Raw genomic sequence first — 12,628 nt, forward strand, 5'->3', positions numbered from 1 at the left:
TCTCGAACCATCCAGAGTAGCTCATGTGTTTGATGTTCAACGTTATCTCCGTGCGGCTGAAAATGCCATCTACACTTAAACCCCGTGACTTGCCAATGCCTCCAACATATACACTTAGGACAAACCTAGCCTGCGCGTGACAAGGCCCTTAATCAACTCACTCTTCGGTAGGTAGTTCCATGCATACCTATTTGCGAGGCCAGAGTACCCGGTATAAAGCTTGGCATTTTGAAGTTGGCTCTGAACTAAATATATATCTTCATCACGATTGTGATGAACATGCTATTATCCAGTGTGTCGTCAATGAGAGGCAAACAAGAGCACCTGCCTGGATAATAGATCCTTAAACCTTGAACATACCTACTTTAGCCTGACTGTCGTTCATCTGTCGGAGAGAGCTTCCGGACCTAACGACCGGCACGAGGGCCCTTCAAGTTCGCACCTCGCCACTGCTGGTATTTCCGTCAGGATCTTTGCCTTGTCCTAGCACATCGAAATGGTCAGCACTATTGAAAAAGCCTTCAGGTTTCTCAGAGCCTTCAAGCAGCGACGAGGAGGCTGCAAGCGCCTTTCTTTCGAACAAAACCCTCCTTGGTCAATGCTCTTAGAGCTGCCGGTCGATATTCTCGTCCTTATTATATCGCACCTACTTCTTGTGTCTCAGGGCTGCCTTGCGCTTATATGCAGGCCTATCTATATAGACTCCTGTCCCTCGCCCTTGACGATGACCGACTGGCTTGGCCAAAGCTTCTAGCCCATACATTTCCCCGAATTGAACCAATCGGCAGCCTACGGTCTGAGCTTCTGCTCAAGCTAGAAAACGCACGCTGGTTCTACTGTGAAGATTGTCTCAAGCTTTACCCGCACGACCGCTTCGGTTTTTATGTCCTAGGCAAACCCTCTTCACAATCTTTCAACAGTCCAGTTGGCGTTCTTGATCTCTGCGCCTGTCTCGCACTGACTTACGCAGACGGCGTCCGACTGGCGGCGTGGATACAAACTGGAGTACCGAGTCACACTCTCCCCCGAAATATTCGCCAGGAGTTCCAACTCCAGCTGCTCGACAATAAACGAGTCCTGATTCATACCTGTTCGGTAAAAAGCCAGCCTGACAACTTTGTCGCCCTCGCGACCAGACTGTCCCTCGACGCCAATGATGACAGCCTCATCGCCACGACCAGCTACCGTGTATACTGGTCTACACCACACACAATTTTCCCAACGCTCAACGCCAGCTCCGAGGTCTATCGCCCACCACACGATACCAACCCATATTCATTTGCGTACCTCTCCACGCCCTCGCGTGGCTCTACGGGCCCTTTTCGCTGGCCTACCTATTGAATAACTTATGTCCCAGATGCGGAACTTTGTTCCGCTTGCTGAGCGACACGGACAACGGCCTCCATGCTGTCATTCAAGCCGAGCGCAACCTCGGAGTCATGCAAAACAATACGCACATGCAACGATTGGCGATGAAATTTTATAACCCCTGGCGGGAAAAATCCCGGCAGCCTTGGAACGCAACGCAGGGTATGTGGTATTCTCGCCACTGACAGGCCGTAGTGCTAGAGGAGGAAGGGTAGTTCCTTTTATTACTGCCATCAGGCTTTTAGTGAGATTTCTAACGAGAAATGGCAAGAGACCGCTAATCATTTGTGCATCAGATATTCCAATAAATCATCCCCTCTGCTTCACATACTTTGTATGCAACCCTGTCGCAACAACAACCCTCCCCTTTCCCTCCCCGCCATCCTTCGATATCTCCACCGCAACAAACGCCAACGTTCCCCCCATCTTCGTGACCCTTCCCTCGACCTGTAGAACGTCTCCCTCCTTCGCTGAAGACTGATATGAAATATGGATATCCGTGCTAATCCCCGTATACGTGCCTCCGTATGACGCGATCGCCATGCCAGCCGCCCAATCAACAAGGCAGGCAGTTAGTGTCCCGTGCAGTCCGCCTTTGGAGTTTGTGTGCGTGGATGAGATGGGAAGAGTGGCGGTGATTGTTCCCTCGACTGCGGAGGTGATGGTTATGTCGTTGAGGAGGAGCGCGTAGATGGGGCTGTTTGATTTTTGGGTTGTGCAGACGGATTGCACGTGGGAGAGGAGAGGAGAGGGATCTGGCTGTGTGGGGGAGGCCATTATGGGATCTTGAGCAATACTCTGGAAAGAGGGAGTTTGTCTGCGTGAAGGGTGATGATGATGACACAGTGCAAGTGATCGAATGGGTTGGAGGTTGTTGACGTTGACGTCCAGATTCTGAGGAACGGCAAGCTGCCGAGAGGCGGATCAGCGCCGCACACCCGCACCCCACCCTCGCCCCTCACCCGTCTCTATACAAGCGGAGATGCCCCGACGACCTCAAAAACAGTCAGTATCTACCCACAAAAGGCTACGGAAAACAAGAACCCCTCTTTAATCTGTATACCCCTAAGCAACCATCCAAAGAGACACACCATCCTCCAGATAACCACCACAATGCTCCGCCTCGACAACAAAATCGCCCTCATAACCGGCCTCGGCCAAACGCACCCCCCAGAAGCCGGCTTCGGCATCGGCGCCGCAATCGCGACAAAACTCTCGCAACAAGGCGCTATCATCTTCGGCGGAAACCGCTCCCTTCCCTCAGCATCACGCACAAAAGCTCACATCGAGTCCCTAGGCGGACAATGCACAATCCAGGAAACAGACGTGACGGACTCAGCATCCGTCAAGGCCCTCGTCGACGCCTGTCTCGCCAAACACGGCCGAATCGACATCCTGATCAACAACGTCGGGAAATCCGAGCCCGGCTGCCCGGCAACAATGACCGAAGAAACCTGGGACAGCCAGGTCGACTTGAACCTCAAGAGCATCTACCTGACAGCCCACCACGTGCTCCCGATAATGGAAAGCCAAGCCACCGGCGGCGCGATCGTGAATATTTCCTCTATCGCCGGAATGCGGTATATCGGGAAGCCGCAGATCGCGTACTCCGCTACGAAAGCAGCGATCATGCAGTTTACGAAAGCCACGGCGGTAATTTATGCGCCGCGCAATGTGAGGCTGAATACTGTTGTTCCGGGGCTGATATACACACCGTATACACGGGAGTTGGCGAAACGGTATGCGCCGGGTGGTGACGAGGGGGAGTATATGCGGAAGCGGGACGAGCAGGTTCCGATGGGGAGGATGGGGGATGCGTGGGATGTGGCGAATGCGGTGGTGTTTTTGGTTTCGGATGAGGCGCGGTATGTGACTGGGACGGAGGTTGTTGTTGATGGAGGGATTACGGCGTCGACGGGGAGGGTTTGACTGTATCTCGATGTTGACCACACCACAAGTTGGATGGATGGGTAGGGTTGGAAAAGTAAGCTATAATTTGAATTGACATAGGTCTAACCGGTAGAATTTATAGAAAGAAATCAACAAGTCAAGAGAACAAGCAAGTAAGGAAACAAAGCACATCGGGCTCCCATCCATCCTCAACCCTGCTCATTCGTTCCGCTCCGAGGCCGCTCCTCCGGGCTGGGTGCCCTGCCCCTTTCTCTCCCAGGTTGGGGGTCGCACATAGATCCAACCGAAAGCACGCGACGTTTTCTCTTCTTGTCTACCTCTTGGGCGGCTGGTGCAGTTCGTGCGGCACGTCCCAGGGTCACCTTCTCAAACGTGCTCCCAAACAAAGCTGAACCGGGTCTCTCACTTTTAGCAGTCGCAACGAGGTCAAACCAGTTGAGACGATATCTCGTCCTCGACGCAATGGGACCAATATCCTGATATCTCCACGAACTCTGAGTGTCGACATCTACCCCCCGGGCATCATCGCGGAATGTCGTCGGCAAGATCGATTGGATGTATGGCGGAAGATACTTGGTAACCTCTCGGGAGGGAATATCAAACATAAAGCTGATATGAATGACCTGTCGTTGTTCCCGTGGCGGTTCGGTAATGCCGGTGGGTGCGGTAGAAGTGACGCTTTCAATCCAGGACTTGTCACAGAGACGGAGCCAGAAATGAACGATGAGCCCACTGTCAATCTTGGGTCCGAGATTGTTGAAAATGCTGGCGAGGGTTTGCCACAGTATAACCCGACCGGCGCTCTGGATGGGCGTGGGTACGGGGACGGTGGTCTCGAGGTGGAATATGAGCGGGATTGTGCCCGGAGGCGTTTCGAGCAAGAGCGTATTCAGGAATGTAGTGATCGGAGGCGAGCACCGTTTGACGATTCCGGCGAGCTCGGGAGATGCGGCGCAGTAGGCTTTTAGGGGTGTTTCTGTGATTAAAGGGGTGCGTGAAGGCATTACCTCAGGAGGATTTGTTGGTACCCAGTGAATAAATGGAGGCTTTTGGAAGGATAGAGGCTGAATGAAAGGAGAAAGCTCTGTCTGAAAGGTTGTATACGACGTGGGATATAGGGCTTTTATACAGGCGCCAAGAACAGAGGGGAGCTGGGGTTAGAAAGACAAGATGAAGCTGTTGTCTATTGAGCCTTGACTGTAAGCGGTGCTTGAACAATGACTGAGTAGTTGAACGGCATGAAACAGCTTTTGTTTGAGCCATGATCATTAAAAGAATGTCTTAGTCTGAATGAATAGAAAATCAGACATCTTTGTGCAGCCCTAGTGTTGGAAATGCATCAAAGTATGCCAAACTGTATTGAATTGTCTTGATCTATGCCAAAGGGTTTTGAGGTGCTCTGATGTCTTGTAGGGTGTCTCAGGAGAGAAGCGCAGCCACTGAATCCTTAGGAGGCAGGCGTTTCTTGTCTTGCTGCTTCTGAGACACCACATTTGGAACTCGATTGATGCTATATTATTCTGGATTTGCTTGACTGTTCTAACGCAATGATCCAACCGCGCAGCAGAACTTAGCAGAGTTAGTGAGGGGTTTCTTAACGCCTGTACAGTCGTTCTCGCTATCTGAAAATCGAGATACCTCTGCCGCGACTCCTAATAGTCGTTGTGGCAGAGGTCGGATCTAAGAGACCACACATGAGCGTAGTCGAACGTCAGACACGTCTCAAGAAAAGATAAATAGATACATTCCAGGTTCTATCAAGACAGAACGCAGGTTCAGAATGTCAACTACTAGAGCAACGAAAGCAGAGATTAATGATATACTATGATGCAAAGCGAGAAACTGAAAACGCTATAACAAATCTCAAGCAAGAAACCCAGTCAACCATGAACAACGTCCTTGGCCTTTGTCCAGAGCCAAGAGTCAGTCTCCCATCAAGGGCACTAGTTATGGTCATTCTTATATACCCGAGCAAAAGGGTAGACAAGAGTAGTAGTCGGGATGTAGTACGCCTGCCTTTACAGTAGACTCCTGCCTTTCGCTATAGATGTAGACATCGACTAAAAATAGGTAGGGAGCTTGATGTACGACAGAAATGCGGCCTTTTCCGGCAAAGCATAGGCCTTAGATATACCGAGCCATACTTCAGGAGATTGCAAAGGGTCCGGCAGCAGATGTTTGGGCTCGTATGGGGACACAGCATTATATTAGACGTTGCTTTTATGGCAGGAATTTTGAGGCAATCATATTGAAGTGAGGTCTTGATTCTGTATAGCATGATGATAATTTATCATGAACTACAAGTACATTGTCTACATTGTTAGGAATAGCTTTGAAATAAAAACAAACTGTATATTCTCAACGAGCGTCATACAACAAGCCACAAACGACCAAGCCACCCCTTAACTAACCCACAAAGAAACATAAGTCTAAGGCCTATAAACAAACGACCCAAACGGCAACTCGCCCACCGGCTCCGGACCCGCCGAGTTCCCATCCAGCGGCAGACGATAATTAGTCCAGAAGAGAAAAGGGCCTAAGTTGGCCTTATCGTAAGCCCCCAGAGTGGTAAACCACTTAAGGCGATACTCGAAGATCTCCTCATTGCGCAGGCGCAAATAGGGCTGCCAATCGCTTTCAAATGAGATAATCTGCTCACCATCCTCACCGGTAATACCCTCGGGTAGTCTGGTCTGCATACGATCGCTGAAGCCATGCACCAAGTGCTCGGGAATGTCGGCCAGGAAGCTGATACGGTATCCCTCCCCGAGAGAGTTGTTTGAGACCCAGACGTAGACTTGGGTGGCTGTGCCGTCTAGTCGCTCGATTGATCCGGTTAGGGCGTTGCGAACGGCGCGAGCGATGACGGGGCCGTGGGTGTTGATGTCGATGTTTGCTGTTGTTGTGAGCTCGCCGATGATGGGGGCGACGTGGCCTAGTGGGAGCCTGAGGGCGCTTTCCGGGATGAAGTCGCGGTAGGTATTGGTGCACATGGTGTAGTATAGTTCGTACTCCGGGCGGAGGTGGCAGCAGTAAATTTCGAGATCCATTGGCTCCATTTTGAGAGAGTTTGTTGGTTCAGAACCTGATGGAGATACTCTTGAGGGTGGAATCATGGGTGAGTCTGGTCTACTTATACTACTAGCAACAAAGCTCAAGTTTCGCCTCTAGTTCCTTTGCTGTTTGTCGCAACATTATGGCTTTGTTTTCTGAGATCAGTAGAAACAATCGCTTGCTTTGTCCCTCGTCCGAGAGAATGAAAGGTGGAGACATCACAAAGAAGTGCTAGAGAAGGCATTCACGATGGAATTCTTCCACTATAGGTGCAGCCTGATATACCGTCAGGCAGCATATAATTCGATAGTTCGTGAATACTCTGTGAAAATGACCAGTAGAGGTGTTCTATTCCCGACTTGAATTACGTTTTGTAAATACGAACACGCTGAGTAGACGTGGACTGTGATATGGACTGTGATATGGTCAGGGTTGGTGTCTGCTTAACGTGGTTGGACATTCAACTCCACTCAGACATGATAATCAATACTGATTTTGACGGAAATACAACCTACAAAGGAGCTTCTCTGGAGAGCAGATTTTCGGTTCAATGATGAGACATAATGAATTGAGTATAAATTCAGTGCAGCTTTGCTGGGTAAAATGTAAAAACGGGCTAGGAAACATCAACGGCACGCCGTTTAAAGATACAGGTAGCTAAAGAGGGAAAATAATACTAGAAGCCATCTAAGGCTTATAAACGAGCCCCCTCGGAGCCTCTCCTTTACCAAGCGGCGTAGACTTAGATTCATCCTCTGCACCGCGAGGGTAATTGCTCCAGAAGGCAAACGGCCCAACATCCGCCTTGTCATACTGCGCCAACTCAGAAAACCACTGCAACCTGTAAGTCTGTAGCTTCTCGTGGAACTGCACGTAGCAATCGATATTCCATTCTCCGGCTAGTTTGACCTCCTTGCCCTTTCCCACACCCTCGACCTTGATTGAAAACCCCTCAAAGAAGTCGCGGAAAAGAACGTAATCCGCCTGCACATTCGAAGCGGACAGCGGCGCATCCGAGGCTGAGTCCGGAACATCGCGCATAGGCAAATCAAGCAATGCATTGATCTGCGTACCTTGATAGGCTGGTTGATAAGGGTCTTGCCACCTCCCAGCCCAGACGCACAGTTTCATCCCGGACGTATCTCTCCGGTTCTGCGTATAGGCTGTTAGGTTCTTCCACAGCGTTGCTGAAATAGCCGGGGTGGCAGTCAGAAGATCAATCTGAGCACTTGTTTTCAGAGTGAAGATGCATGATGTTGAGCTGGGGGCAGGCTTCATAGCTCCTTTTGGGATGAACTTTGTTGGAGTACCGTTGCATTTGCTGGTGAGATCGGCCAGGCGACGATTGTACTCTTCTGGGGTGGGATGTTCCACCTTCTTGTAATTTTGAAAGTAGTTCTTGAAAGTCATCTTGGCTGAGACTGGATGTTCAATGCTAGCGAAGCCAAATGGTTGTGAGGTTCTGAATGGGAGATCGCGCACAGATCAGATGGGATGCGATACACTTTCCCTTATTTATGATATTGCCTACACTTAGAGCCTCTGCATGTTGTCAAAAAAGTCTGAGATTGCCTCTATCTTATACAAAGTTTCAAGGAAACCCATTGTTCTGATGCAAATAGGACTGGCTTTTCGAGAGTGCTCTTTGTCAATCGTATCGCCGGTGGTCTTGCAACGTTTCAGGAACTTGTACAATTTATCTCTACCTGACATCGCCATCGTAGGACTCGCATAGGCTATACTGGAGCATTGACCTGCTCAAGTGAACGGTAATCCTTTCGTCGTGTTATCGTGGCGAATGCCATATAGTTCATGATAAGAGGTTGAAAGATGCACCGAGCATGAGAATTCACACATGTAAAATGACAATCAATCCCAGATTCTAGACGAGGCGTACAATGCACATAGCAACGATCGAGTCCATTCGAAAACGATACACAGATATCACAAAGAGTTCTCTACCCTCCATGCCCTAGTCGACAAAGAAAACCAAACAATGATTATAAAGGCTCTACACAACTTGAAGAACTACTCGCACTGCCAACATGCAACCTGTTAAGCCAATAAATTCAATGCGATATCTAGAACTTGCAGTGTTGACAGGAATTTTGTACAAAACTGGAACAAAGAGAGAGAAGTCAACATCCGGCAAAGTAGAACAAGAAAACCTAGAATGCAGAACCTATTCGCATATTCTTCTAATTCAAAAACAAGACACCAAACTATGCAAATCAACAATCCACAAAACAAAAACGCAAACGCCAAACCGCAATGACTCCCACCTCAAGGCTTATAAGCCCACTCCCCCCTATGCGATTCCCCCTGAGCCACACTCGGGTCTTCCCCATTCAGCCCCAGAGTATAATTACTCCAGAACAAGAAGGGCCCCTTCTCGTCCTTATCAAAAAGGGCCTTGTCGGCAAGCCATTTCAGCCGCACCATCAGGCGGCTCTCGTCCTCCTCCAACGCGACCGGCATCCAAGACCCGCCCAGCTCAAACTCCACATCCTCATCCATAATATAAAATGGTAGTTGTTCCCACAGCCGCTGGCTCATGCCAGGAACCTTGTCAAGAGGAACGTCAGTGAGTACACTGATCGTGATCCTTTCCTCGGCGACGTTCTCCGGTTCACGGGGCAGTCCAATCCACACGTAGACGGACATGACGATGTTATCTGGGTCGGGGCCTTCAATTGAGCCCTGCAGGCCTTTGCGGATGGCGCGGGCGACGATGGGCCCGACGACGTTTATGTCGAACTCGGCCGTGCAGGTGAGATTGAGGATGCAGGGGATTGTGTCGTTGGGGGGTGAGAGGGAGTGGTCGGGGATGAAGTGCGTGGCTGTGGAGCGGCAGATCTGATAGAGGGTTTTGACCCAGGGGAAGACATCGCAGAGGAGTTGAAAGCCTGGAGGGAGAGTCATCTTGTTGGTATTTTTAGGTATAGTGCTTAGTGGTGGTTGGTGCGAGAGTTGCCGAGGCTTCCTTTGCTGCGTCTTCGCGATGGGTTGAGATAGAACGATGAGTGGGGATAGTCTGGACCATTCTCTCCTATTTATGTACGATGAATATGATAAGAGCATTGTAGGAGATTGTGAAAGGACGTTCAGAGTACTGACTCGCTTTCTCTTCGAAACAGCATCTGCCTTTGTTGTTCATGATGCAGTCGAAAGCCTTTTATACCGTCCTATGTTTCGGACCTTTGAGAGGCTTGAGAAGAAGAATGGATAATATGAAAATGTGCCTCACTGATCACATTACAAAGACAATACGTTGTTCAACAGCGGTTGTTGCCCTGGCATTGTTCCAATTTGACAGTCCTTCCGTTCTGCAGATTGTTAATGCTGGGCATCCAGGACCAACCGCCTTCTCCTTCTAATGGAGAGTATCATCGATTGCTATTTTGATGGCAATGGCTTCTGTAGATCAAACTGTCCTCACCTATATCAGGCCGAAAGAGAGCTCGGTTTGAGATTCAACCGGCATCGAGGTTGACTGGGAAAGTCCTCACGGTATGAGAACAGGACACCCTTAGCCCCGAGAGAATAATGGCATATAGGGCGCTCTCCAAAAAAGCAAGATATATCGGTACATCCCAATCTTAAACGACATTGTACTATCTTCCCCATTCTACCAGCAATGTCTATCCTACATCTTATCTTAACCTTGTTAAACCCTCCACGCAATCGCATGGACCTCCCACTCAACTCAATAACTACATCCTACCATGCCATCGGGGTATTTCCTGAAGAAGAATGAAGTGGGTCACTCGACTCACCCTCTGTGATGCCCATGCTCGTCGCCAAGATAAGCCGTCTTTTCGTGACTAAATCCCGGTTCGGACGAACATGCATTTACCCACAGACCACACAATGGAACTGGCCATGGAATACGACGGCGAGTCAAACGGGGTGCAGTGGAATCATATCCAGAAGAACCAATGTTTGCGCATTTTAGTCGGGAGATTCCAGAACTAGATCCGGTACCAGAAGAGCCGAGGACGAGGGGAATGAGTCTTCAAGAGGGATCTCGCACCAGACTGATTGGAGGAAATCGTGTTCCCGAGAAGGGTGAGTTAAGCCAAGAGCTAGAAAAGTCCACAAGAGTTTGTTCCTCTACTTAATTGTCTACCAGCATAAATGGCCTCGACTCAAAACTCCCTCCCCTCGTCCCCGGATCACTTCCGCCGGCCCACGGGTGACATCCGCCCTCTCCACGCGGTCACACCCCTATATAACGGACAGTCTGCGCCTCAGTCAACGTCCGATGGATTATTCCGTACTTGAAACGCAAAATGTCAGACCCAGCCGAATCCCCAAGTAACGACTACGACCTCCAACAACCGGTTACCTCCACCACCGGCCTCCGTCAAGCCCTGACCTCCTACGGCGACGCGCATTTCTCTCTCTTCCTCCGCAAGGTCTTCATAAAAGCACTAGGATACTCCGAAGATGCCCTATCACGCCCTATCATCGGTATCATCAACACCGGCTCAGGATTTAATCCGTGCCACGGCAATACACCACAACTAATCGAGGCAGCAAAGAGGGGCATCCACCTAAATGGCGGCATCGCCATTGATTTTCCGACAATTAGCCTCCATGAGGGCTTCTCACACCCAACTAGCATGTTCCTGCGTAATCTCATGAGCATGGATACGGAGGAGATGATCAGGGCTCAGCCGGTTGATGCTTGTATCATGATTGGCGGTAGGTGCCCCTATCCCCCCAGTGCTGAATAGAATTAAACTATAGCTCTTGCGCGGCAAATGTAGTGCTTCAGGCTGTGCTAACCATCCAACCTAGGCTGCGACAAGACCGTCCCCGCACAGATCATGGGCGGCATCTCCGCAAACAAACCAGTCTTACCCCTGCTCACAGGCCCGATGATGCCCGGCTCGCACCGCGGAAAACGAATAGGCGCCTGCACAGACTGCCGTAATAACTGGGCGTCGTTCCGCGCTGGTACCATTGACGTTGAGGAGATCTCGGCCATCAATGAAGAGCTTGCGCCGACGGTATGACGTTAACACCCCTATTCCGCCCTCCTAGCCTCTTCATTCAGCAACACTGATAGCCCAGTAGATTGGCACCTGCGGCGTCATGGGCACAGCAAGCACAATGGCCTGCATCACCGCAGCACTCGGTCTGATCCCTTTACTCGGCGCCTCAGCCCCCGCCGTCTCCGCAGCCCGGCTCCGCATAGCAGAACAAACAGGCGCCCACGGCGTCGCCGCCGCGGTCAACAGACGCACACCGCAGACAATCCTCTCCGCCGATTCCTTCTACAACGCCGCCGTCGTCCTGCAAGCAATCGGCGGCTCCACAAACGCCATGGTCCATCTCATGGCGATCATAAACCGACACCCTGATCTAGCCGGCACCATAACACTCGAAACACTCGATGCAATCGGGAGAACCACACCACTCCTCGTAGACCTCAAACCAAGCGGCGACAACTATATGACCGATTTCCATAATGCCGGTGGGATGCTCTGCCTCCTGCACCGACTTTGCCCGTTGTTGCGAGAGTCAGCGAGGACAATCACCGGAGAAACGATGGGTGAAATCCTCGATAGATCCCCCTTCCGTGACTTCGAGTACTCAAGATCCATCATCCGCCCGCTTTCAAACCCGCTGCATCCATCTTCCTCTCTGGCCGTGGTAAAGGGGAACATCGCGCCGCATGGCGCGGTGATCAAAGCTTCCGCGTCGAAGGATAAACGGCTGTTACGGCATACCGGGCCAGCGGTTGTTTTCTCGAGTCCCCGCGACATGGCTTCTCGGCTGGATGATCCTGATCTGGATGTTACGGCGGACTCGGTGCTGATTCTTCAGAATATCGGGCCGATTGGGAATCCTGGTATGCCGGAGGCTGGGATGATTCCGATACCGCGTAAGCTTGCGGCGCAGGGTGTGACGGATATGCTTCGGATTTCGGATGGGAGGATGTCAGGGACTGCGGGAGGGACGATTGTATTGCATGTTAGTCCTGAGGCTGCGGTGCCGGATTCGGCGTTTGGGGTTGTAAGGACGGGGGATGGGGTTGTTTTTGATGTGGAGGAAAGGGTTTTGAGAGTTGACATATCTGATGAGGAGTTGGCGGGGAGGATTGCGGTGCGGAAGAGGGAGATTGAGGAGAGTAAGGAGGGGGTCTGGAGTGAGAGGAGGACGAGACGTGGGTATAGGGGACTTTATGAGAGGGAGGTGAATCAGGCGCATGAGGGGGCGGACTTTGGGTTTTTGACTGCAAAGGGGCCGAACTCCGTATAGATATTCTCGCTTGATAATGTCGGTT

At 50.8% G+C, this 12,628-nt stretch overlaps 8 protein-coding genes across 8 annotated transcripts; 3 read left to right on the forward strand and 5 right to left on the reverse strand.

Moving 5' to 3' along the window:
* Positions 1 to 496: 496 nt before the first annotated feature.
* Positions 497 to 1,553, forward strand: BJY04DRAFT_229295 (uncharacterized protein; the record flags this gene model as incomplete). Its single annotated transcript, XM_073719035.1, has 3 exons — positions 497 to 655; positions 688 to 1,283; positions 1,358 to 1,553. The coding sequence occupies 3 exons, from the start codon at positions 497 to 499 to the stop codon at positions 1,551 to 1,553; spliced, it is 951 nt and encodes a 316-aa protein (XP_073575955.1).
* Positions 1,554 to 1,618: 65 nt separating this feature from the next.
* Positions 1,619 to 2,248, reverse strand: BJY04DRAFT_178549 (PaaI family thioesterase). The gene has a single exon (XM_073709757.1). It carries the CDS (start codon positions 2,143 to 2,145, stop codon positions 1,678 to 1,680), a length of 468 nt encoding a protein of 155 aa, XP_073575956.1. The 5' UTR covers positions 2,146 to 2,248; the 3' UTR covers positions 1,619 to 1,677.
* A 233-nt stretch (positions 2,249 to 2,481) lies between these two features.
* On the forward strand, positions 2,482 to 3,412 carry BJY04DRAFT_229297 (SDR family NAD(P)-dependent oxidoreductase; the record flags this gene model as incomplete). Its single annotated transcript, XM_073719036.1, has 1 exon — positions 2,482 to 3,412. The coding sequence occupies one exon, from the start codon at positions 2,482 to 2,484 to the stop codon at positions 3,295 to 3,297; it is 816 nt and encodes a 271-aa protein (XP_073575957.1). The 3' UTR covers positions 3,298 to 3,412.
* Positions 3,413 to 3,467: 55 nt separating this feature from the next.
* Positions 3,468 to 4,283, reverse strand: BJY04DRAFT_213678 (uncharacterized protein; the record flags this gene model as incomplete). Its single annotated transcript, XM_073714985.1, has 1 exon — positions 3,468 to 4,283. One exon carries the CDS (start codon positions 4,281 to 4,283, stop codon positions 3,468 to 3,470), a length of 816 nt encoding a protein of 271 aa, XP_073575958.1.
* A 1,425-nt stretch (positions 4,284 to 5,708) lies between these two features.
* On the reverse strand, positions 5,709 to 6,338 carry BJY04DRAFT_213679 (uncharacterized protein; the record flags this gene model as incomplete). Its single annotated transcript, XM_073714986.1, has 1 exon — positions 5,709 to 6,338. One exon carries the CDS (start codon positions 6,336 to 6,338, stop codon positions 5,709 to 5,711), a length of 630 nt encoding a protein of 209 aa, XP_073575959.1.
* A 682-nt stretch (positions 6,339 to 7,020) lies between these two features.
* On the reverse strand, positions 7,021 to 7,743 carry BJY04DRAFT_213680 (uncharacterized protein; the record flags this gene model as incomplete). Its single annotated transcript, XM_073714987.1, has 1 exon — positions 7,021 to 7,743. One exon carries the CDS (start codon positions 7,741 to 7,743, stop codon positions 7,021 to 7,023), a length of 723 nt encoding a protein of 240 aa, XP_073575960.1.
* An 873-nt stretch (positions 7,744 to 8,616) lies between these two features.
* On the reverse strand, positions 8,617 to 9,255 carry BJY04DRAFT_213681 (uncharacterized protein; the record flags this gene model as incomplete). The annotated part of the gene is made up of 1 exon (XM_073714988.1): positions 8,617 to 9,255. The coding sequence occupies one exon, from the start codon at positions 9,253 to 9,255 to the stop codon at positions 8,617 to 8,619; it is 639 nt and encodes a 212-aa protein (XP_073575961.1).
* Positions 9,256 to 10,615: 1,360 nt separating this feature from the next.
* On the forward strand, positions 10,616 to 12,603 carry BJY04DRAFT_229299 (dihydroxy-acid dehydratase; the record flags this gene model as incomplete). Its single annotated transcript, XM_073719037.1, has 3 exons — positions 10,616 to 11,040; positions 11,137 to 11,348; positions 11,416 to 12,603. Exons 1-3 carry the CDS (start codon positions 10,626 to 10,628, stop codon positions 12,601 to 12,603), a joined length of 1,815 nt encoding a protein of 604 aa, XP_073575962.1. The 5' UTR covers positions 10,616 to 10,625.
* Between the last annotated feature and the right edge of the window lie 25 nt (positions 12,604 to 12,628).

The sequence above is a fragment of the Aspergillus karnatakaensis genome (assembly GCF_047715665.1).
Source record: "Aspergillus karnatakaensis strain CBS 102800 unplaced genomic scaffold BJY04scaffold_4, whole genome shotgun sequence".
Lineage (NCBI taxonomy): Eukaryota > Fungi > Ascomycota > Eurotiomycetes > Eurotiales > Aspergillaceae > Aspergillus > Aspergillus karnatakaensis.

Coding starts and splice junctions, on each gene's coding strand:
- BJY04DRAFT_178549 (XM_073709757.1), bottom strand. CDS start 2,145: ATGGCCTCCCCCACACAGCCAGATCCCTCTCCTCTCCTCTCCCACGTG.